Source organism: Euprymna scolopes, chromosome 22, assembly GCF_053919585.1.
Source record: "Euprymna scolopes isolate OS-2025 chromosome 22, ASM5391958v1, whole genome shotgun sequence".
Lineage (NCBI taxonomy): Eukaryota > Metazoa > Mollusca > Cephalopoda > Sepiida > Sepiolidae > Euprymna > Euprymna scolopes.
This window is the reverse complement of record NC_136503.1, coordinates 98,512,534-98,540,115: the sequence shown is the minus strand read 5'-3', so window position 1 is coordinate 98,540,115 and position 27,582 is coordinate 98,512,534. Positions and strand designations below refer to the sequence as shown.

At 34.9% G+C, this 27,582-nt stretch overlaps 1 protein-coding gene across 5 annotated transcripts in view; it reads left to right on the top strand.

Moving 5' to 3' along the window:
- LOC145243564 (tubulin tyrosine ligase 3-like) overlaps positions 1 to 27,582 on the top strand; it is a 186,472-nt gene that overhangs the window by 27,696 nt on the left and 131,194 nt on the right. For 3 of the 5 annotated variants that reach the window (XM_080106547.1, XM_080106545.1, XM_080106546.1), the window contains one exon: positions 21,575 to 21,757. In XM_080106547.1, the coding sequence (XP_079962673.1) occupies positions 21,601 to 21,757 (157 nt within the window). In that variant the 5' untranslated portion in view covers positions 21,575 to 21,600. Of the gene's footprint in view, positions 1 to 8,046; positions 8,128 to 21,574; positions 21,758 to 27,582 lie in introns of all 5 variants that reach the window. The other 2 variants (XM_080106543.1, XM_080106544.1) reach the window with 1 other exon arrangement.

Here is a 27,582-nt window from a genome sequence, read left to right as displayed (position 1 = left end):
AAAATGGGGTTTAAAGTACGTGATGTTGCCAAGCTAATCAAAAACCTTGATTCGAGTAAAGCAACTGGCCCTGATGGTATTCCAATTATAGTACTCAAAAAACTTCAACCTGAACTAGCGCCCATACTTACAAAACTGTTTAAACGTTGTCTTAAGGAGAATAGTTTCCCATCTCCCTGGAAAATCTCATCAGTATGCCCTGTATTTAAGAATTCAGGTGATCGCTCATCCCCCTCTCAGTACAGGCCAATAAGTCTCCTGTGCGTCATGAGTAAGTTGCTAGAATCTGTGTTAAATACAGAAGTAATCAAACATCTCAACAAAAATAACCTTCTTAGTGACACTCAATATGGTTTCCGTTCTGCTAGATCTACAGCAGATGTCCTTACAGTTATATCGCATAGGATTAGCAAATCTCTCGACGGTGGCAATCTTTCTAGGGCAATTGCTCTTGACATATCTAAAGCCTTTGATAGGGTATGGCATAAAGGTTTACTTCATAAGATCGCTAGCTATGGTATAGCTGGAAAAGTCTTCTCAATTATTAAATCATTTCTTTCTGATAGGTTCATAAGAGTAGTAGTTGAGGGGCAAAAATCAGAAGCTCACAGTATTAATGCCGGTGTCCCTCAGGGATCCATCCTGGGCCCAACTCTTTTCCTGATCTACATTAATGATCTTCCAAATCATATCCTTACATCATTTGTAGACATTTATGCTGACGACACTACCATTTATGGTACCACATCTAAGACAGTAAACGAGCAAGTACTCTCCAATTCTCTCTCCTCTGATCTTGAGCATGTAGTACAATGGGGAAAGGAGTGGCTGGTTACTTTTAATGCATCTAAAACCAAGCTTCTCTCTTTACATCATCAACATTTTAATCCACATTTGTCATCAATTGAAATGAATGGCTCTCGTCTTCAGGAGGCCTCAAGTTTTGACAAGCTTCTGGGCTTGACCATTACTCCTGATCTTAAATGGAACACGTATATCAAATCTGTTGCCAAGGCCGCTGGAAAAATGGTGGGATCTTTCTATCGATCCAGTAGATATCTCACTGCTGATGCTATTCTCTATCTATATAAGAGCCAGGTACGTCCAAGGATGGAATACTGTTGCCACATCTGGGCAGGAGCTGCTAGAAAGGACTTGTCCTGCCTTGATAGAGTTCAAAATAGACTTCGTAGCCTCGTAGGAGATGTCCTTTTCTCCTCCTTACAACCTCTATCTCACAGAAGAGATGTTGCGAGTTTGTCTCTGATGTATCGTTATTTTCATGGAAAGTGTTCAACTGAGCTTCAATCTATGGTCCCCCCTCGCCAAACTTTCACAAGAAACACTCGTCTAGCTGTAAACACTATCAATAATTTCCCCCACTCTTTATCTGTGCCTAAACCTAAACATAGATTCCATGAACAAAGCTTCTTTCTTAGAACTGCACGCCTGTGGAATTGTCTTCCGTTTTCCTGCTTTCCGGCTGACTACAATATGGTTGTGTTCAAGTCTAAGGTAAATAAGTTCTTGATGAGCCGTTCCATATAAGTTATTAAATTTACCAAATTTTCATTACTAATGATTACTATATTGACCAACTTCTACTGTACACTCTTTAACCGTTATCCTTGAGTGGCCTCTGGGCCTTGATAATGTGGTGATGCCTTTGTAAAAAAAAAAAAAAAAAAAAAAAAAAGTGATTTAGCCGGGCTGGGAGAGATTGAAAGATATTTATTGTTTATAAAATGGAAAGAAAAAGAAAAGGAAAAATAAGTTAATTAAGGTTTATTTTGATAGTATAATGATATATATAATTAAATATAATATATATATAAAAATAAATTAGTCGGGCAGGTAGAAATTATACGTTACAGGTTTATTTTAATAAAATAAAATAAAATAGGTGAAAGCTTAAGTAAGTAACTTGAATAATAGATTAAAAACAAAACATTTTTAATAAGTAACACACAAATACAAGCACACGCATAAATATGTACAGCAAATGCACATACGTAAATGGGGGAAAAGCACATGCGTGATTGCACATACATATATATATATATATACATATATATATAAACATACATACACATACACAAACATACATATATATATATATAAGAAACAGACCTTCTTAATGTTCATTTTTCATTCTTTTATTGGCATTTGCATTATTAAGTTATTAAGGTCAAATGTTGTCATACATGTAGATAATTATAAATTATAATTTTGCACAATTGGGCAACCTCATCAGCGCATATTAAAGTTTTTCTTTCGTATAAACATGTCTTTATTCATTCATTTACTTTTTTCCATATCATATTTAATGCACCAAGCAAATATTATCAAAATATTATAATGTATTGTACTTGAATGTGTATCGATTTTATTTTGGGTATTTTTACATTAATAATGTATCCAATTTTTTCAGCAGTTTCTGACAATCTATCTTCTATATCTATCTATACTCCTATAAATTCGTTTTTCTTTTGTGTGTATTGATATTCATATTAAAAACCCTCTTTTCTATTTATTTAAAAAGAAAATACAATTTTCTTATATATGGGTTGTGGAATTGCATTCACTAGCAAAAGATCTAGCTAATTTGCATATTCTTTTAAACATTCATTTTAATTAATTCCCTATTAGTTTTTTCAGTTTTCTTATGGTATGATCATCTTTAATTAACTATTACGTGTAATTATATCCATGCAGATATTCTACATGATTTATACTTGCATAATATTTGCGTACAATGTTTACAGGAAACCCAAAATTGTTTCCATATATATGGAAAAAAGTGTTATAAATAAAAAACTAGACAAAATACTGTTAAAATCTCGCTCAATATATGTTACCGTGACATAGGTTGACATATATTCGGTGTTTTTTTAATAGTATTTTGTCTAGTTTTTTATTATTTATAACACCGTTTCACAACCTTACCGTGTTAAAGACAGTCAGGCGCCATCTTGAATTTTCCAATACATAGGTAAACACTGTATGTTTTTCGAGCTGAATAAACATGTTACATTGAATAAAAACGCAAAAAATATATCCAGTTAGGTAGAAAAGTAACTTATCTTGCCTTTGATAACATTTATTTGTTATATATTAGTTTTTTGACAACTTTTTCGAATCTATGTGTACAGTAATACAAACCCATAACAGTAAATAAGTATAAATATTTTTTAAAGTATTATACGGTCTGCAGTTTTGTTTTTGAACAGAATAAATGCTTTAAAATAAGTGAAACCACTAGCAAAGTGATTGCTGGTAATGCAGTTAGGAGATTCAAAGTTCCTATCCGTCGCGGTTACCACCAGAGGAATAGTTGGCCGAAACGTTGTGAAACAACAACTAAGAAAGATGAGGATAATAGTCCGCAATAAATAAATTAATAAATAATACTCATCTCAATAATGAATTCCAATTAAAATAATATGCATTGTCATGTTGAATAGATGAAAATGTCAAAAATTACTTAATTTTCATGTCACACTAATGAAAATGTCCAAACATTACTTAATTGTAATGTCGCACTAATGAAAATATCCAAACATTACTTAATTGTAATGTCGCACTAATGAAAATATCCAAACATTACTTAATTGTAATGTCGCACTAATGAAAATATCCAAATATTACTTAATTGTAATGTCGCACTAATGAAAATATCCAAACATTACTTAATTGTAATGTCGCACTAATGAAAATATCCAAATATTACTTAATTGTAATGTCGCACTAATGAAAATATCCAAACATTACTTGTCATGTCACAATAATTAAAATATCCAAAAATTACTTATTTGTAATGTTGCACTAATGAAAATATTATAACATCACAAATAACAATATTAATTAATAATAATAAAAACAGTTTGCAAAGACAATTAAGATTGAGTTTTGCCAAATATTTTCTGTTCAGAAAATATTTACCTCCTTTTTTACAAAATGACATGTATCTTTGCCTGTATGCATCAGATTTTTTGAATATGACGTTTTCAGATTAATTAATGGTATATTCTATTGGAATGATTGAGTTTTCAAATTTCAGTGTTCCATTAGCGACCCTTTTGGGTCTCTAAAGTTAAAAATTCTCAAATATTTCTAAAATTGAAAACAAAATTGTCACAGATATAAATCCACAATTTAGCTAACAAAAAAAAAAACCCCGTGAGCATTGTTTTTTTTGCAGAAGTCTATCCACAAATGGCACTTCCTTGCCTAGAACCCTCATTTTTTGTAACGGATAAAGTAAAATTTGAAATATGGCCTTTCTTTTGGGTGTCTTGAAATTTTTTTCATGATTTTTAGGTCATTTTCGGTTAATTTTTCACACAAATTATTGGCTAGAACTAGGTAAACCCTATATGATTTTGAAAGCTTAATTATAATAAACCAATAATAACAAATGTTTCCTTAAACGATGTTAACTGCTGTGATTTCACTGACGTTCAGGCACCTTTTTGCGTTTTACATTACAAAACTGCATGCACTTTTATATTCGATGATAGGGTATGGCATAAAGGTCTACTACTCCACAAAATTTTAAAATAAGATATTTCCAAATGAATATATTCCTTTCTAGGGCAATTGCTCTTGACATATCAAAGGCCTTTGATAGGGTATGGCATAAAGGTTTACTTCACAAGATCTCCAGCTACGGTATAGCTGGAAATGTCTTTTCAGTTATTAAATCATTTCTCTTTGACAGGTTCATAAGAGTAGTAGTTGATGGGCAGAAATCAGAAGCTCACAGTATTAATGCTGGAGTCCCTCAGAGGTCCATCTTGAGCCCAACTCTTTTACTGATCTACATTAATGATCTTCCAAATCACATCCTTACATCATTTGTAGACATTTATGCTGGTGACACTACCATCTATGGTAGCACATCTAAGTCAGTAAACGACCAAGTTCTCTCTGATTCTCTCTACGGTATAGCTGGAAATTTCTTTTCAATTATTAAACCATTTTTCTTTGTAGGTCCATAAGAATAGTAATTGATGTACAGAAATCAGAAGCTCACAGTATTAATACTGGAGTCCCTCAGGGGTCTACCCAGGGCCCATCTCTCTTCCTGATCTACATCAATGATTTCCCAAATCACACCCTAAGATCATTCATAGAGATTTATGCTGACGACACTACTATCTATGGCAACACTTCAAAGGCCATAAATGACCAAATTCTCTCTGATCTTGATCACGTGGTACAATGGGGAAAGAGGTGGCCGATTAATTTTAATGGATCTAAATCCAAGCGTTTTACATTACATAACCGGATGCACTTTTATATTCGATGTAGATTCTCTAAATCTATTTGTACTTATGCAGAATAAGAACCGTGTTATCGTCGGAATTTCCCGTAAAACACGTAAGCTATCGAACAAAAGTTTTGTGATTTGGGGGGGGGGCAAACGCCGGAAAATTTTTTCAATACCTCCCCCCCTCTCCACTACTGGCGTTGGCATAAAAATGGTAAGGCTCATTGGAGTGGGGAGGGAGGAATTCCAAGAAATTTTGAGCAGAAAGGAAAGAACGTAAAGACAAGACTACAGGTCAAAACCGTATTTAGAGTAATATTTATTAAAATAAATTAAAAAGTAAATATTACCTTATGCTACAACAGAATACTGACTACTCTAATTTAGTTTTTTTATGGATATTCAAGGTCACTGACAATGAATCTGATAATTAAACCCGTCAAAAATTTACCATTTGCATGGTATTAACTCCTTTTAATTGATCTAAAAAAATTAAGTTTTCACGAGCGGTTTACAAAAATATTTTTATGTTTTCGTTCTTTTTTGGGGGGGTATTCAATTATACAACTTGTATAGTTTAACAGGTGCTTCTGCAGTTTAATTAACCGTTTTTCCATATGTAACACGCCAACATTTACAGAGTAGTATACTGCTTAACATTTCAGTAAGAGACCAATCGCGCGTAGCGTAAACAAAGGCGGTGAAATGGCGGAAAGTAGTCCCAGGTAAACGATTAAAAAAAAAAAAAACTTGACCAAATTACGAGATTTTTTAGAATTTTTTTTATCTTCGTCTTTAATTTTAAATGCTGCCATAAGTGCCAATCTGAATAATTATCGAAAATATAATGAATAATTATTGGATAATTCTTAGAACACTATAACAAAATTAAAATTCAATTCACGAAAAAAAAAAAAAAAACGAAAACGCACTCGTTGTATGGTAAGTTTCATGAATAAATATTTTTTTTTAACAAACAACTGATAGCAAAAAAAAAAAAAATATTAACGTTCTGGTACCTTTCAGCATTTCACGTAAACTGACCGGAAAACTCTGACGATACCACAATCTTTATTTTGCATAAGTAGCCGATTTTTATATTTATGTTCAATTCACAATTGAAATCTATTGCTTCCGATATTTTCATTAAATTACTTGATCTTTTTACATTTGCCAACAAAAGGTTTAGTGGTTGTAGTCTGCATTTTTGGACTTCCGGTTTCTGTTCCACAGATCGGACGATGGTGACAAGCCGGATATGATCCCTTCTAATTGATGATCATCTTCCTCTCAATGTGAAAGTCCCCCTTTTCTCATATTAAGAAAGCCTTTCTGGTCTGCTTGACCATGTGTAATTATATAACCAAATGAACAGCAAAAACCGGAAGTTAAAAAGAGCAGACAATCTTGACTATAACTATAATTGACACATTATATCGTATTGTGTTCATCTATGAAAAAAACAAAGAGAGGGTGCTGGAAGAGAGAGTGGAGAGGAGAAACAATGAAAAGATGAAGAGAAAGAGAGAGGGGAAGAGAAAGAGAGATAAAAAATAGAGAGAGAGAGAGAGAGAGAGAGAGAGAGAGAGAGAGAGAGAGAGAGAGAGAGAGAGAGAGAGAGTCATAAACAAAAATTAACTCACGTCATTTGTTATTGTGTGTTCGCCTCTGTGGTCGTGATGGGAACGTAGACAAGAAAAAGAGAGGGGGTGGAGAGGAAAAGAGAAGGAGAGAGGGGAAAGAAAGAGAGAAGAGAGAGAAATAAAAAGAGAAAAAGACAACGAGAGAAAGAGAGAGAGGGGGAAGGTGGGGAAAGAGAAAGCGATGGAGAGCGTAGGGGAAAGAGAGAGAGAGAGAGAGAGGGGCTTTGAAAAAGAAAAAACAGGGAGAGAGCTGGCAGGTGAGAAAGAGAAAGAGAGAGAAAGTGGAAGGGAAAGAGAAAGAGAGGGGGGAAAGAGAAAAATGGCACTGTATAAAAAGAGAGAGGGGAGAAAAAGAGAAGAGAAAGAGGGAGGAAGAGAGAAAGGGTGAGAGAAAGAGAGGACCAAGAAAAGATAGAGAGAACGACATAGACAGTGAAAGTGTGCAGATGGGAAAGAAAAAGAAATAGAGAATGCGGGGTGGTAGAGAAAAAGAGAAAAAAAGAAAGGGATGGGTGGGAGAGAGAGAGTGCAGAAGGAAAGAGAAAGAGATATTATTATGTGTGCAATTTTTATATTACACGTTCGTTTGTCGATTTTAATACGTCTAATATTCTTGCTTGTTTATTTCAATACTGGCGATATTTCTTAACCAGAATCCTCTAGTTGTCATATATGACGTTATCTCCTTTTTCCTGTATCCTTACCTCCGTTCACACGAATTTATTGTTGACCTAATGAAATCATAGAAAGAGGTTTCTAAATAACATCTTTACAAATCTTTTTTAGTTTCGTTCTGTATGTCCATCAATGGTTCCCAGCAGAACTTTAGAAGAGCGATTTAATCGTAACATTTTAGTTGTGAAAGGTGTTTGTTTTTGAACGTCACCTCCTTTTTCCTGTATCCTTACTTCCGTTCACACGAATTCATTATTGACCTGGAGAAATTATAGCGAAGGGGCTTCTTGAGAGCATTTTTACAGGTCTCTATTAGTTTCGAATTGCCTGTCCATCAGCTCTTCTCTGCAGGACCCTAGAACATCGATTGGATTGTTGTATTTTAGTTGTGAACAAAAAAAAAAAAATTTTTTTTATTTGATAAACGAGTAGAAATTTTTTTTTGTTTTTTTCCAGAAAAGGTTATGTTTTCCCATATCGACCTGATGAAATTATGGAGAAGTGGTGTCCTTGAAGAAACGCGAGAAAAATCTTCTGGTATAGACAGACAGTCACTTTTATCACCATTAATTAAAAATATTAATTCATATCTATCCAAGTAATATATAGACGAGTAATTGGTGTTTTATAGTCAAAGGGAAGTAACACGATGATTCAAGAGAAATAACTTGTATGCATCATTGTGCTCGCCTGAACTCCAATCTCTGGTCTTTCATGATAAACATCTGTCTAGCTGAAACCACTGTCAATAATTTTCCCCACTCTTTATCTGTGCCTAAATCAAAACATAAATTCCATGAGCAAAGTTTCTTTCTCAGAACTGCACGCCTGTGGAACTCTCTTCCGTTTGCCTTAAATTTTCTGCAAATAAGTATTTTCAGGGTATTGAGCAAAAATATGCATACAACAATGGCCACCACTTATATAATTTAAAGAATTACGTAGCTTAATTCGGAAAAATACTTATTTACGGAAAATTCAAATGTAATATGCGCTTTCAACACACTCAAAAACCTTTAAAAAAAAAGAAGTTTTTTAAGGTAGGTTTTGTGTTGGTTTACCAGGCTGCAATTACCAAATAAACATCACCCCCTAAAAAAAAAAAATAATAACAGACACTTCTCTCTTCAAAAAAAAAAAAATAATAATATGGCTATAAAGTGGGGTTTCATTTTATGTTAAATTAATATAGAAAAGTGATCCCTGACTTTTTAAAACTATAATTTTTTTCATATCTTGAAAACTACTCGTTTTCTGGACAGTCAAGGCTTCTAACCATTATGCTATACGGCTGCTGTGCGAGTCATGAATTAACAATGTTTTGACGTTTGAAAATAATATATATACCGCTCCCCATGTGGGGGTATCAAATTGGTTAAAAGGGAAAATTATTCCCAACTCGCATTTAGGTAAATATGCACTTTCGTAAATAATTGAATTCATTGAAAACGTATCGCTAAAACCAAAAAAACAACAAAAAAAAAAAACAAACAAACATCTAAGTGAATTGCGAGATGGGTCAGCGGTAAGGGGTTTAGGCTCATTACTGTGGGGTCTCAATTTTGAATCTCATTTGATTCAGTCACTCTGATGAGTCGTAGACAACAAAACACTTGTCAGTGGATAATTATATTTTAAAAATAATTATATATTATATATATATATAAATATATATAAGATTGTTGAATTTTTTTTTTATTAGCGATTAATTTCTTTCTTTTTTCGCTCCCTGAGCGTTTTATTATAAGAAAGGAGTTATTTGCCCTTTGTTCGCATTTTTTTAGATGACTTACTTTTATGCACGTAGTAATTATTAATTAATTAATAATATTTAAATACAATATATATATATATATATATATATATATATAAATTATTCCAGGTTAATATTTTCCAGAGGTGAAAAAACACAACGAAGTTTGACAAGTTTAATGTAAGAGTGCTCGATACCGAAGTAGGGAAAGATATACTTTTTATTTATTTTACATAAGCATTTATATGTCGATACACACTCATGAGCATGTTTCGGTCAATATATATATATGAGGGAAAGAGAAGAACAAAATTTAAGACGTTTTATATAAATTTATTGTTTGGCAGAATGCTCAAATAAGCTATATTGAAATTTCCTTAATCCGCAGAGTTTCAAAGAAATGCGTTCTTCTCATCAGAGAAAAAATATCAGCAAATGAATATTATAGCAAAGTTTGCCGGGACTAGCATTAATTGAAAACTAGTCATGAATGAGAAACATTTTTAGTGCAAAGAATTCATGAAATGAGGAAGTGAAATGAAAAATGTCGACTTTCAACTGGTCGCCATGGAAAGGCATAATATTTCTATGAATAAAGTGACTAAAAGAAAATCAGTAATTCTCAAAGGCAGAACTGTTTGCATGGCAACCGAAAAGGCAGAACTGCTTGCATGGCAACCGAAAAGGCAGAACTGCTTGCATGGCAACCGAAAAGGCAGAACTGCTTGCATGGCAACCGAAAAGGCAGAACTGTTTGCATGGCAACCGAAAAGGCAGAACTGCTTGCATGGCAACCGAAAAGGCAGAACTGTTTGCATGGCAACCAAAAAGGCAGAACTGAACTGCTTGCATGGCAACCAAAAAGGCAGAACTGTTTGCATGGAAACCGAAAAGGCAGAACTGTTTGCATGGCAACCGAAAAGGCAGAGCTGCTTGCATGGAAACCGAAAAGGCAGAACTGTTTGCATGGCAACCGAAAAGGCAGAACTGTTTGCATGGCAACCGAAAAGGCAGAGCTGAACTGCTTGCATGGCAACCAAAAAGACAGAACTGTTTGCATGGCAACCGAAAAGACAGAACTGTTTGCATGGCAACCGAAAAGGCAGAACTGTTTGCATGGCAACCAAAAAGGCAGAACTGCTTGCATGGCAACCAAAAAGGCAGAACTGCTTGCATGGCAACCGAAAAGGCAGAACTGCTTGTATGGCAACTGAAAAGGCAGAACTGTTTGCATGGCAACCGAAAAGGCAGAGCTGCTTGCATGGCAACTGAAAAGGCAGAACTACTTGCATGGCAGAATCACTTCCAACTCCACCCTAGAACCAAAAACAACTCCCTCTCAAATTTTCCTATGCGGAGGGAAGCCACAATTGATGATCTAAAATTAACCCCGTTTACATATCCATGATATAATAAAAAACTTAGACACCTCTAAGGCGTGTGGGGGTGATCTCATTCCTGCTGTACTAATTAAGAAATGCTCAGCTGAACTAGCCCCCGGACTTTCCAAAATCTACAATAAATTGCTTGCTGAATCCTGCTTCCCTAATAGCTGAAAAATGACCTCTGTGGTACCAGTGTACAAGAATTCTAGCGAAAGGACAGACTCTCTCAATTATCACTCTGTTAGTCTCCTCCCGCACTTTGCGGAAATCTTTGAGACGCTAATCAATCAAGCACTAGTCCATCACCTTGCAAAAGCCAATCTTCTTTCTGCCAAACAGTAAGGATTTAAGCAATGTTGTTCTACTGCAGACATTTTAACAATCATTTCTGAACGCATACACCATGCGCTGGATAAGGCGGCTGAAACCAAGGCTGAAACCCTTGATATATCAAAATCCTTTGAAAAAGTCTGGCATGAAGGGCTGCTAATGAAAATCAAATCATATGGTATAACTGGACGAATACTAAATACAGGGTGATCTCCCAAAAATGGGCCCCAACTCTAATTAGGCCTTGTTTCTTAGTGTTTTGTCCGAATGAAATAAAACTTTGGTCATAACTAGTTTATTATATTCAAAACATCACATCAAAACACGAGGGTCTTTGCCCCTTTTTTTCGCAGTTGACTGTAAAATGCTCAGAAAAACAATTGAATGTCCTGTTTTTTTGGGGTCACCCAGTGGTTGATCTTCAGACAACTTTTATTCCTGTTATTCATCAATGACTTACCTGATAATATTGTGTACGAGATGGGCATATTTGCCGATGATACAATGCTCTATAATATGCATGAGGGAAGAACAGATGTACACAAATCCAAGACAATGGCTGAATCATTAGAAAATGACCTCCAGACCATAGTTGAATGGTGGCGTTAAGGGATGATGACATTTAATGCGAGTAAAACTAAGCTGCTCTTCTTTAACAGTTATAAGAAACCTCTCCAACCACCGATATCCATGACAAATAACTCCCTACCGGAGAATTCTTGTTTCAAACTCCTCGGCTTAACATTCACAGGAAATATGAACTGGAATAAATACATTGAGGAGATTGCGAAGGCTGCTGCAAGAAAGACAGGCTCCCTCTATCGTGCTAGAAAACTACTCACACCTGCTAGACAACTTGCTCACATCTGAGAGTATCCTGTACCTTTACAAGGATACCATTCGCCCATGTATGGAGTATTGTTGCCACGTCTCTCCCTCTTGGATAGGGTCCAGAAAAGGGTCTGCAATCTAATAGGTCCCACTTTGTCTACTAAGCTCCAACCCCTGTCCCATCACTGCAATGTTGCCCAATGGCTCCTCTCCAGGCTTCTCAGTTAAAACTTAGCCGTCGTCGTCATCATCATCATCATCATCATCATCATCATCATCATCATCATCATCATCATCACCACCACCACCACCACCACCACCACCACCACCACCACCACCACCACCACCACCATCATCATCATCATCATCATCATCATCATCATCATCATCATCACCACCACCACCACCACCACCACCACCACCACCACCACCACCACCATCATCATCATCATCATCATCATCATCATTTAACATCCATTTCGAGACTGACATGGGTTGGACAGTTTTTCCCAATGATTCTTCTCCAGGCCTCTCAGTCTCATGCAAGATCGGGTCATAATCCCAACTTCCTAAGATCATCCTTAACTGACACCATGTCCCCCCAAATCCATCAATCGCAATAAAAGTTAACTGCTAACTGAATTTGGATTATCTATCTTTTTTAATACTTGGGAGTCACCACTTATCAAGGACCGAAGGCCACTCGAGTATAAGAGTTAACAAATATAAGGTGGTAGTGTAGTAATCGTTAATGGTGTAAATTGGGTAGAATTTGATTATTTATGAATTTGTTTACATTGGATTTGAATGATACCATGTTGTATTTAACTGGGAAGCAGGACAGTCGAACAGTGTTCCACAGGCGAGCAGTTCTCGAAAAGAAATTTTTTTTCATGGAATCTGTGTTTAGATTTAGGCACAGATAGAGAGTGAGGGAAATCGTTTATAGTGGTTGTAGCTAGTCGAGTGTTTTTTTCGTGAAAGTTTGGCAAGGGTGAAGGACAGATTAGAGTTTTGTTGAGCACTCGCATGAAAATAACGATAGAGCAGAGACAGGCTCAAAACGTCTATTCTGTGGGAAAGAGGTTGCAAGGAAGAGAAAAGGGTATCATCTACTAAGTTTCGAAACCAGTTTTGAACTCTGTCAAGGCAGGATAGGGCGTGCCGAGCAACTCCTGCCCAGATGTGACAACAGTATTCCATTTTATGGTGTATCTGACTCTCATACAGATTCAGGAGAATATCGCTTTTACAATTGATTTTTCCATGTACTCTAACCACTGCGCCACGGGTCCTTGCGGACAGTTCTAGTACGAATTTTGGAAGCCTTAAACCTATTTTTATTTCTAGTTGTAAATATTACTATTTATTACTAATTATGTATAATAGGGGTACAGGGGGCTCTGGAAGAGGTAGCACCTTTGTAGTTCGGCTGCTGCACCCTCCGGACGTGGACGAATCTTACTGGTCCTAAACCATCTCTTAATTTCTCACATGTGGCTCCAGCAAAACCATGTGACGGGCGCCACTGCCTTGTGCCAGATCAGAGAGAGGGTTATTGATGCTTGGGCAACTCAACTACTCCATACGAATGCTCAGGCTTGCGCCCTGGAGAGAAAACTTCAGCTACGCATCGTAGAACCAATCAGAGGAATATCAGTTACCAAAGCTAAATTGGTGTACAGCTAGGTGCCAGGGACCATTCCTGACAATGGGAGGGGCTATTTAACCCCATCAGACAGCTACCATCCCCCTTAAGCTGAGCAGAGGAATGGCAGTTACCGTTTATAAGCCCAAAGCAAGATTGGTGTATAGCTAAGCACCAGGGGTCATTACTGACAGTGGGAAGGGTTATTCAACCCCGTTGGACAGCTACGGCCGTCCTTAAGCTGAGCAGCACTCAGCAAGTAAGGTGCTGTTTCGCCACTAGCCACCTGCCTCATGGGGTGGATAGGATTTCTTCTGATGTACCAAACACTCAAAAAGAAACCAGCACTCAAGTTTCGGTGTTGGAATGTCTGCACAATACTGACCAGCTTAACAAACGATCTCGACTCCATCTCTGACATGCAAAAAATTGCTGTCATCAATAAAGAACTACTACACCTACAGATAGACATTACTGCCCTGCAAGAAACCCGTATTGCAGATTCAGGGAGCCTTAAAGAGCCATATTAAACCTTCTTTTGGCAAGGGAAAAAAGATGAAACAAGAGAGTATGGTGTTGGCTGTGCAGTCAAAGACACTCTCCTTAACAAAGTCTAGTTAGGTCAAACCGCAACTGCCCACATAATAATCTTTTTAATATCGACCAGAGATATTCAATGGGGTTAAGGTCTGGAGAACACGGTGGTCAGGTCATGAGAGTTAATCCAAAGAAGCCCATAGATTCAAGGAAGGCTGCAGTCCCCCTAACCGAATGGGATGGTGCATTGTCATGCATAAAAATCATCTGAAAGCGACGTGACAATGGTAGGTCATCTAGCCATGGTGAAAAATGTTTATCCAAAAAGGCCGTGTATACATTGCTGGTAAGTTTTACACCCTCTGGAACTTGGAATGGCCAAAACAACTTATCCCATTTGATTCCTGCCCAAAACATGATGACTCCACCTCCTCGTTGGTGATGAAATCTGTAAGGGTTGGAATTCCGTTCGACTTCCAAACTTTGGCCCATCCATCCGGACTGTCAAGAATAGTACGGGTCTCATCTGTAAACAGGACACGTTGGAAATCCATTTTCATGTAATTCTGTGCCCAAGCCTTTCGTTTTTAGTGTAGTGACAAATTTGGTTTATGGTAAGGGTAGTATGATCCTTCCTTTAGGTTTAAGGTTACGTCTAAGAAGTTTGAGGCATTTTTTATTTTTCTATCGTTATACTAAGACCATAGCCACTAAAGAATTCTTTTAGTTTAATAATGGTACTATTGTATATCCTGGGCCTTGCTCCAGTTACTAATAGAGCGTTGTCCCTGTACAGACCTCCTTGTAAATCGCTATTGCAGAATTTTTGTTTAAGTTCATTTAATAGGAAGATTCCAACCAAATCTGTCACCTGGGCAGAATCATATGTACCCATCACTACATCGAAGTAATCAGGTGTGTTTTTTCTGGTCCAGAGTTTGTTATCAAATTGTATTAAAGTCTTTCTTGCTAGTAATATTAATCTAATTTCTAATTCGGATGGGTCCGAGTTATTTTTAGCTAGGATGAGTGCCTTGTTTAATAGGATGGGAGAGATTGACTGGTAATAGTTATCTATGTCAAATGTTATGAAGTTTAACTTTGATTTGTCTTTTAGATTTAAGAACCAATTTATAACATTATCTGATGATTGAAGCTTATTTTCTTTTTATATTTGGTATTATTCTGTTTAGGATGTTTTTACTTATTTTTCTTAGGTCTGATTTTGAAGGGCAAATTAGTCTGATAAATGTGTTCCTTATAAAGTTTGGCTTATGGTCCTTTAAAGACAATCTTGGAGTAGCTGGGGTGAGTATTTCTGTGTGGTTTTTAAGTTCATGCTAGTAATAGGTATCCCTTACTAGCCTAGTTTAGGATGCGAAAACTGGTAAATAAAGTTAAATTTCCCTTAACTTCAACTTGCGATATCTTGTTTATTTTTTGGATTATTTTCATAAATTCTTGATTTAAATAAAATTTAATCTTTTTTCTTTATAGATATATAATTCTTTTTCTTGTGTCTTTAATAGTTTTTTTCCAGGCTACTTCAAGTTGTGTCACTAATTTTAGTAAACGCCGCTTTATTTTTTACGCAAAAAAAATATTGGCGTTTTTCAAATTTGGTGCGCGCGATATTGTGAGTCTCTAGGTATAAAATATAGTACCACTTTAAAGAAAAGAGGTCAATTATGGTGAGCTTAAAAAAGTATTAAAGTTTTTCGCAAAAAAATCCAACTTGAAAACTTCAGTGAAAAAAATATGAAAGAAATATGAAAGAAATTCAGTTGAAAAAATTCCGAAAATGAAAGTTTTGTAGAGAAATGTCTCCTCTTTAATAATCTGTTGGTGTCATATTACTACGCTCATAAATCAAGGAGTGCTATTAATAAAAGTGACTGTACCTACACATCGAGATTTACAACTTAATCCCAAGTGACTGAAGTAAGAAGTATCGTCACTAAAACGTAAACAAACAACTTGTTTCACTATCAAAATTCTTAGATCAGTTTGTTTTTGTTTATTTAAAAGTTATAGAAAGTTATTGTTTAAAATAATATTTTTAGTGCGTCAATAAAAGAAATGAAAATTTACAATTTAAAAAATAATGTCAGTTGTTTATTTTCCATATCTTCTTTCAAACTTTCAGATGTTCTTTGCTTTATCTTCGTTCGGTTGGATAAACTTCAGCATTGTTAAATTATCTTTTAAAAATTAAACTGGGTACATTTTAAACCAAAAAACATTTTTAGTTGCGTGTGACTGTGACAGATTTTTTTTTTTTCATTTTAAAAAAATGTGCCTCATTTTTTTGTTTACTTATTTAATTCTCTCATTTTCTGTCGGGCGTTTTTGATATATCTAACATTTTTTTAAATTATTTTTTTTTATTAGACTGTACAGTTACGTTACTTTAATTTTTGTTTTAGCAAAATATAGCTAAGTTTGAAGTGACGTGCAACAAGTCATGTGTAAATAAAAAAATTAATTTCACGTAAAAATGTGCATTTTTTTTTTGTTCTATCGGGAGTTTTTGATAAATTTCAAGATTTTGTTAAATTATTTTTTAATTACTCAACTGAAAATATAAGTTATGTGCATGTGGCACGTAAATAAAAAAATAATTTTACTGTAAAAATCATTTTTTTTTTATTTAATAATTCCCGAGACAGTCCTTCTACAGTTTATCGCCATTTTTCTTTTCGCGCGCCTGTCGTTAAAATCTGAGGGAGAAATCAGTATTTTAAGCTATGACCAAAGTTAGAAAAAAAAAATTAAGCTAGATATTAATTACTTCCGGAAAGAACTATGAAAAAAAAAGTAAATCAAGTGAAAGGGAACATCTATCAACTAAATAATTCACAAAGATGAATCTTTTAAAGCCTCGTTCTGATGAGGATATATTTATTAATCCATTGTTTTCCTCCATTATTCAGACATTTTTTTTTTCTTAGTAATAAAAAAAAAACTTTGAAACTTTGTTCATGATGTATTTTATCATAATGATAATAACATAATTTAATTGAAAATGTTTCGATTTAATTAATGAAAACGGGAATGTTTTTCATGAAACGTATATATATTAATTTTATTAAAAACAGAAAATGAAAATGACGTATTCATAATTGTCTAAACTGGGCGAGCGCCATTTGAAAACCAAAACATTTACTGTATAAAAATTTATCAAAATATAATTGTAAAAACATTTATTGAAAAGTTTGTGTAAGAAAATATAATTTTAATAAAACAATTTTATAATGAAAGCAACATTAGATTTTTATAAAATTGTTTTTATTCTTTTCCGAACAAATAATTTTAATGAAACATTTTTTAATTAAAGCAACTTTAAAGGGTCAACAAAAAATTAATTTAAATGAAACTGAAAAATCATTATCTAGTTTATTTTTTTTTATTATTTATTTCATGCTTCGGTCATAGTTTAAAATACTGATTTCACCCTCGCATTTTAATGACAGGTGCGCAAAAAATGGCGTCTCTATTTTCGGCAATAAACTGTAGAAGTACCCCCGAGACCTATATGTTCTAGCAGGTATTTTTGATAAACTTGAACAGAGATATCTCAAGGTTGTGTTATGTAGCGGACTGGTGGTATATTATATATATCCCTCAGTCGTACAAAATAGGAAAATTGAATTGAATTGAGAAAGAAATGAACAATGCGTTAAATTGAAATAAACAAACTAGAATTTATTTCATGAATAAACAAATAAAAGAAAGGGTACAGCACGTGTTTAGTTTGGTGTGCGTCTCTTGCTGTTAACTGGTGAGAGAGAAAGTCTATTCTTGTAGAGAGAGAGAGAGTGAGAAAGTCAATCCAGGTCATGGAGAGAGAAGCGTGTAATGTGTACGTACTGTCAGTTTGCTCTTGCCCCACACATAGTAGCAGGGGACGTGAGGCGCGCCCCGAAGGGAAAACATGGCTGATTACCTTTAATGCATCTAAAGCCAAACTCCTATCTTTACATCATCAACGCTCTGATCCCCATCTGGCATCAATTGAAATGGATGGCTCTCGTCTAGGAGAAGCCCCATGTTTTGATAAGCTTCTTGGCTTGACCTTTACTCCGGATCTGAAATGGAGCACGTACATCAAGTCTGTTGCCAAGGTCGCTGGAAAGATAGTGGGATCCTTCTACCGCCCCAGAAGATATCTCACTATTGATGCAATTCTCTATCTATATAAAAGCCAAGTACGTCCAAGGATGGAGTACTTCTGCCATATCTGGGCAGGAGCTGCTAAAAACAGCCTATCCTGCCTTGACAGAGTACAAAAAAGACTTCGTGGCTTAGTGGGGGATGCCCTTTTCTCTTCCCTGCAACCTCTCTCCCACAGAAGAGACGTCGCGAGCCTATCTTTGTTTTATCGTTATTTCCATGGCAGGTGCTCGTCTGAACTCCAATCTCTGATCCCCCCTCGCCAATCTTTCACGAAAAACACTCGTCTGGCTGAATCCACTGTGAAAAATTTCCCCCACTCCTTATTTGTGCCTAAATCAAAACGCAGTTTCCATGAACAAAGCTTCTTTCTTAGAAGTGCACACCTGTGGAACTCTGTTCCGTCTGCCTGCTTCCCACCTGACTACAACCTGGATGTCTTCAAGTCCAACGTAAACAAAATCCTGATGAACCGCCCCTTAAGTAGACACTTCATTAAATCTCCACACTAACGTACTGTACTTGCAATAACCTTGAGTGGGTTCCGGACCTTGATAAGTGGTGACTACCGTGTAAAAAAAAGAAAAAAGAAAGGGAGCGGTAGGTCCGTCAACCGCTCAGGTTGGGAGACGAATCGAAAAGAAGGAAACAGTTCAGGTCTTGCTTTTGTAGTTGTTTCCGGGTTCCTTCGTGCATGGATGGATTTCCTTTAAAGGGAAGTGACGTTGTCCATGTGTGTGTACGTTAGCATGTGTGAGTATGCACATGAATGTGAGTGTATGTACGTGAACGTGAATATATGTACGTGTGTGTACGTGTGTGTACGTGTGCGCGTATGTGTATGACAAGAAAAGTGGTTTGAAATGTGAACGCGTGTGTTTGTGTGCGACAAGAAAAAGGCTTGCAAAATCAACACACGGTTGACTACAGACCACCTCCCAATTTTTTTTGTTGGCCTTGTGCCTAACCATTTATCTTTTTGTTTAACATTTGTAATTTTTACATTTGCAGAAAATAAATGATAAAAACCGCAAAGTGTAGTATCTGTTCTGGTACTACACTTCACCTTTTTTATCCTCGGTCAGTGGAGGAGAAATCCTTCATGACTGAGATAATTTAAATTTTTGTTCCTATCCAAAGTACCTCTTTTTGGGGAACTGGATTTTCCCCACATAAAAAAATGACCTTGCATCTAACTCTACCCTCGTGGGGAGGTAATTAAATAGAAACAATATCACTAGTTTCGTCATCTAAAAATACTTTCATCACATAATTTCTACATAAAATTCATTTTTGTAATATTCTCTGAATAACAACTCTAATAGCCAACATACAAATATAAAAACGCTCTAATCTCCACTTGGCCCCTGTTATGTCGTCACAGCATATAACTGGTTGTTAAATGTGGGAATCGTTTTGGCACCAAATTATTCATTTTTTTAAAAAGAAAAATAGTAACACGTTAGAGCAACAGATTATGTTGTGTCAGCCATTTTGAAAAGTCTTCCCCACCTTCCCATCCAGGGGAGATAACTCTTTGCTTCTCGGTTATTTCCCTTTATAACAGCCGCCAATTGAAATGAACGGTTCTCACCTTGAGAAAGCACCCTACAAGCTTCTGGATTTTACCTTTACTGGAAACAATGCCGAGATAAGCAGAGAGCACATACAGCACCTGGAATTCCCAAATGGTCACCCATTTAGTACTGACCAGGTTTAACGTTGCTTAACTTTGGTGATCCAGCGGGAACCGGTGTATCAATATGATTATGGCGTATATGTACATAAGAGCCAAAATGTCCTAGACAGGGTACAAAATCTAGCGGGGAATGACACAGTGTTTATTATTCTTAATTACTATCTTTTCACCACCAACGCTCTGATCTCCACTGGGCCATCAATTGAGTGACAATTGAATGTGACAACAAAAAAATAGAAATAAAACAAATATTGTGCATCCTTTAAATTTTGATGATGAAAGGGAAATAATCCCATATCGATCTTTATTAATTGCCTCCCCTTTGTCAACTAATCTTTTCACAAATTCGAAACTATAATCATAAAATAGAGACTAATTCACAGAATACGAAAATATCTACGGAGCCAGTAACTTTTCTCTTTTCTTTTCCAAACAACGACAGTCAAAGGCCAATCCGACCGAAACGTTGCACAAATAACACTCAAGATGAGAACAATAGTCCGAGCAATACAAGTAATATAAACAATCAGACTCCCACTCCCCAAAAGAAACTGATTGTATAGGTAAAAGTAACATTTTCCCCATCAATTTTTTTCCATCTTAAATTAATTTTTGAGATTGTTGTTGTTTAGTGTGCCGCACCCTTTTTCTTAGAACGATTGCATCATCCCATTATCATCAAATCACAATTCTTATGTCAACAAAATTCATCTGGTTCAATCACTAACCAACCTTTCGCCTTGGCTCGCTGACCAAAACTGACTGCTGACTATTTATTTACTTAATTACGTCTTTTATTTGATTTTTTTATTTAGTCAATTTAAGAAGTTGGTAATAATTTTTTTTTAGGGATTGTTGACAAATCAAAGTCGGGAAAAAAATCATGGATTACATAGAAAAATGCGAGTATGAGAAGTAAGATGTTTAAGATTAAATTTAGAAAAGTAATAGGACTAGTTAAAACTGGAAAAGAAAAAGATGTTTTAGTAAAAAATATAATAAATTTATAGCTTAAAATATTGCAGCATTAAGAATTGATTATATAATATTAAATTGAATTAAAAAAAATTCTTAATGCTCCAATATTTTAAGTTATAAATTTATTATATTTTTTACTAGAATATCTTGTCCTTTTCTTTTCCCGTTTTAACAACTAGTCCTTTACTTTTCCATGTTTAAATCTTAACTATATTACTTTTCATGCCCGCATTTTCTATGTAATATATATATATATATATATATATATATATATATATATATATATATATATATATATATATATATATATATATATATATTAATTAATGGAGAAATGTTTTTTTTTTTAATTATATTTCACCTTTTATTTATACCAATTCTTTAATTTATAAAGCTCAATGTAATTACAGAGAATATATATATAAACGGCTATATGTCTGTCTGTATCCATATTTTCAAATTCTATCTCCGAAACTTTGATTTTTTTATTTAGTCAATTTAAGAAGTTGGTAATAATTTTTTTTTAGGGATTGTTGACAAATCAAAGTCGGGAAAAAATTATGGATTACAGAGTATGAGAAGTAAGATGTTTAAGATTAAATTTAGAAAAGTAAAAGTATGTTTTTAATTTATATTTTCTTTTTTTGCAGCACTAAAATCTTCTTTCCGCAAAAATATGTCTGTGATTGAAGATTTATCGCAATTGGAACTGAAAAGCGACCGATCTTCAGGGGAACCAGCTATGCAGACTGAAAAAATCCCTGACAAAATTCAAAATGTCGACAAGGAACTAAAACGTTCAACAACTCTGATCATGCCTGCCCGTTCAAACTGTGAGTGTCGGATTTTATTTACCTTCAAACAAACTTAACCCTAACACTAACCGTCTACTTAACCTAATACTAACCGTCTACTTTATCATAACTGGTTTCAAAAACATCTTACAATTGTTTCACAGTTTTCGAGAAGGGGAATTCTTTACAGTGGTTGTAGCTAGACAAGTCTTCAAAACAATGTATGGCACATATGCATTTTTGGTACCGTGCTGAAATAATAACGTCATTATTTTGAAAGCCATTCTTAACATAGGGAGGGTATTTTGTAACTATTCTGTGCCTCCTCATTACAATTTAATAAAAAAAAAGACATTGAGAAACTTGCATTTAACCTGAAAAAAATATTTCGAAATATTGGACATATTTTGAAAGCCATTCTTAACATAGGGAGGGTATTTTGTAACTATTCTGTGCCTCCTCATTACAATTTAATAAAAAAAAAAGACATTGAGAAACTTGCATTTAACCTGAAAAAAATATTTCAAAATAACGCGGTACCAAGAATGGATAAGCACCGAACACACACACACACACACACACACACACACACACACACACACACACACACACACACACACACACATATAAATTTAAAGGAGATTAGAACAGTAGTCTAAAGAGCAGAGTGTATTTTAATGTAATAGTAAAATTACTAATTTAATTAAAATACAGGAAAAGAAAAAGTGCTCGTTGTAATTTAGATATATAATAAGCTCGATAGGTAAATATCCTAGAGCTTATTAAATATTTAGTAATGTGATTGATGATTTAAAAATCAAATTACAATTAAATTAAAAATCCGTTTCATAAGAAGGAACAACAACAAAATTAATAATTTGTACGATCGTTTCGGAAAACAATGTTTTTATTGTGGTAGACATATACAGTATCGGCCATAATATAAAGAACAGAAAAAAAAATTGAACGGAAAATTCTGAAAAATCCATGCTCTAATTTTTTAAATATACATGAATAATTGTAATTTTTTTCCGTTCCTTATATTATGGCCGATACTGTATATATATATATAAGTAATAGACGTTACAATATTGTAGAGTTACAATCACAATATTTGGTTCAAAACAAGGAATACAAGAAAAAGTGAGACAAATTCCTTATTCCAGAGAGTTTAAAAGATAGGTACTTCTCCTCAGAGGAAAAAATGTTCGCAAAAGGAATATATAGATAAAAATCTAATTTTGCTGCAATTTTTGAAAACGGTAGTTATAAAAGTTTCTAAAGGAAAGTAAAAGTTTATACGAAAATAAAAGATACTCAGCAATGTCCAACAATTAGTGTTGCAGAAATCCAGAGAGAGTATGAGCTACGTATTGGGTAGATCCAATAAGAAATTCAAAAAAGTGTTCTTTGGAGTTTTTTTTTTTTAAATATCCAGGGATGAAGAAAAAATGACATATTCTTGTAGATGAGTCTTGAGTTGAAGGGTAGGTGTAAAATCCATTCGTGGAAGATGTAAAAGCATAGAGAAGAGCGTAAGGAATTAAATTGAGGATGTAGGTTTCAAATGGAGAAGAAATACACCCACCCACACACACACACACCCACACACACACACACACACACACACACATATATATATATATATATATATATATATATATATATATATATATATGGCGAGAAGGACTTAAATTGAGGATGTAGGTTTCAAATGGAGAAGAAATACCCCCCCCACATATATATATATATATATATATATATATATATATATATATATATATATATATATATGGCGAGAAGGACTTAAATTGAGGATATAGGTTTCAAATGGAGAAAATATATATATGCGTTTCCTTAAAACAAATATACGTTTATAATGCATATATTCAATAAGGCAATCTTAAAATTGCAACAGTTTATTAAGCTCAATGAAAATGGACTTACAATTTCAGAGCATATGTAACTTTATTAAGCATTTCAAAATCACAGGAATATATATTTAATTCACATTAATATTGTTTAAATTTGTTAAATGAGACACGTTAACTGTATGTGGCGGTCGATATTAGTACAAAGGAAAGTCCACAACTTGGAGACGTTAGAAGAAGGTTAACACCGGTAAGAAAGAAACATAACTCTTTAAGGGAAGAGTTCCCAAACCAAAGGGAAATAACTCAGGATGCTAAAGTTTACTCTCTTAACAAAATTACTGTCTTACACGTGTTTCATTGAATGACATAAACCAAACAAACCATCAGAGACTTTTTTTTTTTTTACACGGTGGTCACCACTTATCACGGCCCGGAAGCCACTCAGGGATAAGGGTTAGTACGTTAGTGTGGAGATTTGATGAAGTGTTTACTTAAGAGGGCAGTTCATTAGGAATTTGTTAACGTTGGACTTGAAGACATCCAAGTTGTAGTCAGGTGGGAAGCAGGCAGACGGAACAGAGTTTACAATAGTTTATCAAAGAATAAAATGTACAGTTTTTGTTTCTTCCTTTCAAAAGGGAAAGGTAATATTAAAACAAAATGGAAAGGTTTTAAAAAAACATAAAAATATGAAATCCAGTAAAAACAGAAAAAAACATCCATCTGTTATAGATATAATATCGAAGGTATTAAAGGATGTGCAGGAGGAAGAAGTTTTGAGTAATTTGCATAACCATAACCCTCCTCATCTTCATAGTTTTTGTTTCACAACGTTTCGGGCAACTATTCTTCTGGCCTTCAACAGAATAGGAATGATGAGTCTTTTAATTGTATCCTCAGTAATTACTGCCTTCCATAGTTGTTGTCAAGAACTAATTTTTTTTTTTGGCCGACCTGCTTTGGGTAGGAGGAAGAAGTTTTGAGTAATTTGCATAACCATAACCCTCCTCATCTTCATAGTTTTTGTTTCACAACGTTTCGGGCAACTATTCTTCTGGCCTTCAACAGAATAGGAATGATGAGTCTTTTAATTGTATCCTCAGTAATTACTGCCTTCCATAGTTGTTGTCAAGAACTAATTTTTTTTTTTGGCCGACCTGCTTTGGGTAGGAGGAAGAAGTTTTGAGTAATTTGCATAACCATAACCCTCCTCATCTTCATAGTTTTTGTTTCACAACGTTTCGGGCAACTATTCTTCTGGCCTTCAACAGAATAGGAATGATGAGTCTTTTAATTGTATCCTCAGTAATTACTGCCTTCCATAGTTGTTGTCAAGAACTAATTTTTTTTTTTGGCCGACCTGCTTTGGGTAGGAGGAAGAAGTTTTGAGTAATTTGCATAACCATAACCCTCCTCATCTTCATAGTTTTTGTTTCACAACGTTTCGGGCAACTATTCTTCTGGCCTTCAACAGAATAGGAATGATGAGTCTTTTAATTGTATCCTCAGTAATTACTGCCTTCCATAGTTGTTGTCAAGAACTAATTTTTTTTTTTGGCCGACCTGCTTTGGGTAGGAGGAAGAAGTTTTGAGTAATTTGCATAACCATAACCCTCCTCATCTTCATAGTTTTTGTTTCACAACGTTTCGGGCAACTATTCTTCTGGCCTTCAACAGAATAGGAATGATGAGTCTTTTAATTGTATCCTCAGTAATTACTGCCTTCCATAGTTGTTGTCAAGAACTAATTTTTTTTTTTGGCCGACCTGCTTTGGGTAGGAGGAAGAAGTTTTGAGTAATTTGCATAACCATAACCCTCCTCATCTTCATAGTTTTTGTTTCACAACGTTTCGGGCAACTATTCTTCTGGCCTTCAACAGAATAGGAATGATGAGTCTTTTAATTGTATCCTCAGTAATTACTGCCTTCCATAGTTGTTGTCAAGAACTAATTTTTTTTTTTGGCCGACCTGCTTTGGGTAGGAGGAAGAAGTTTTGAGTAATTTGCATAACCATAACCCTCCTCATCTTCATAGTTTTTGTTTCACAACGTTTCGGGCAACTATTCTTCTGGCCTTCAACAGAATAGGAATGATGAGTCTTTTAATTGTATCCTCAGTAATTACTGCCTTCCATAGTTGTTGTCAAGAACTAATTTTTTTTTTTGGCCGACCTGCTTTGGGTAGGAGGAAGAAGTTTTGAGTAATTTGCATAACCATAACCCTCCTCATCTTCATAGTTTTTGTTTCACAACGTTTCGGGCAACTATTCTTCTGGCCTTCAACAGAATAGGAATGATGAGTCTTTTAATTGTATCCTCAGTAATTACTGCCTTCCATAGTTGTTGTCAAGAACTAATTTTTTTTTTTGGCCGACCTGCTTTGGGTAGGAGGAAGAAGTTTTGAGTAATTTGCATAACCATAACCCTCCTCATCTTCATAGTTTTTGTTTCACAACGTTTCGGGCAACTATTCTTCTGGCCTTCAACAGAATAGGAATGATGAGTCTTTTAATTGTATCCTCAGTAATTACTGCCTTCCATAGTTGTTGTCAAGAACTAATTTTTTTTTTTGGCCGACCTGCTTTGGGTAGGAGGAAGAAGTTTTGAGTAATTTGCATAACCATAACCCTCCTCATCTTCATAGTTTTTGTTTCACAACGTTTCGGGCAACTATTCTTCTGGCCTTCAACAGAATAGGAATGATGAGTCTTTTAATTGTATCCTCAGTAATTACTGCCTTCCATAGTTGTTGTCAAGAACTAATTTTTTTTTTTGGCCGACCTGCTTTGGGTAGGAGGAAGAAGTTTTGAGTAATTTGCATAACCATAACCCTCCTCATCTTCATAGTTTTTGTTTCACAACGTTTCGGGCAACTATTCTTCTGGCCTTCAACAGAATAGGAATGATGAGTCTTTTAATTGTATCCTCAGTAATTACTGCCTTCCATAGTTGTTGTCAAGAACTAATTTTTTTTTTTGGCCGACCTGCTTTGGGTAGGAGGAAGAAGTTTTGAGTAATTTGCATAACCATAACCCTCCTCATCTTCATAGTTTTTGTTTCACAACGTTTCGGGCAACTATTCTTCTGGCCTTCAACAGAATAGGAATGATGAGTCTTTTAATTGTATCCTCAGTAATTACTGCCTTCCATAGTTGTTGTCAAGAACTAATTTTTTTTTTTGGCCGACCTGCTTTGGGTAGGAGGAAGAAGTTTTGAGTAATTTGCATAACCATAACCCTCCTCATCTTCATAGTTTTTGTTTCACAACGTTTCGGGCAACTATTCTTCTGGCCTTCAACAGAATAGGAATGATGAGTCTTTTAATTGTATCCTCAGTAATTACTGCCTTCCATAGTTGTTGTCAAGAACTAATTTTTTTTTTTGGCCGACCTGCTTTGGGTAGGAGGAAGAAGTTTTGAGTAATTTGCATAACCATAACCCTCCTCATCTTCATAGTTTTTGTTTCACAACGTTTCGGGCAACTATTCTTCTGGCCTTCAACAGAATAGGAATGATGAGTCTTTTAATTGTATCCTCAGTAATTACTGCCTTCCATAGTTGTTGTCAAGAACTAATTTTTTTTTTTGGCCGACCTGCTTTGGGTAGGAGGAAGAAGTTTTGAGTAATTTGCATAACCATAACCCTCCTCATCTTCATAGTTTTTGTTTCACAACGTTTCGGGCAACTATTCTTCTGGCCTTCAACAGAATAGGAATGATGAGTCTTTTAATTGTATCCTCAGTAATTACTGCCTTCCATAGTTGTTGTCAAGAACTAATTTTTTTTTTTGGCCGACCTGCTTTGGGTAGGAGGAAGAAGTTTTGAGTAATTTGCATAACCATAACCCTCCTCATCTTCATAGTTTTTGTTTCACAACGTTTCGGGCAACTATTCTTCTGGCCTTCAACAGAATAGGAATGATGAGTCTTTTAATTGTATCCTCAGTAATTACTGCCTTCCATAGTTGTTGTCAAGAACTAATTTTTTTTT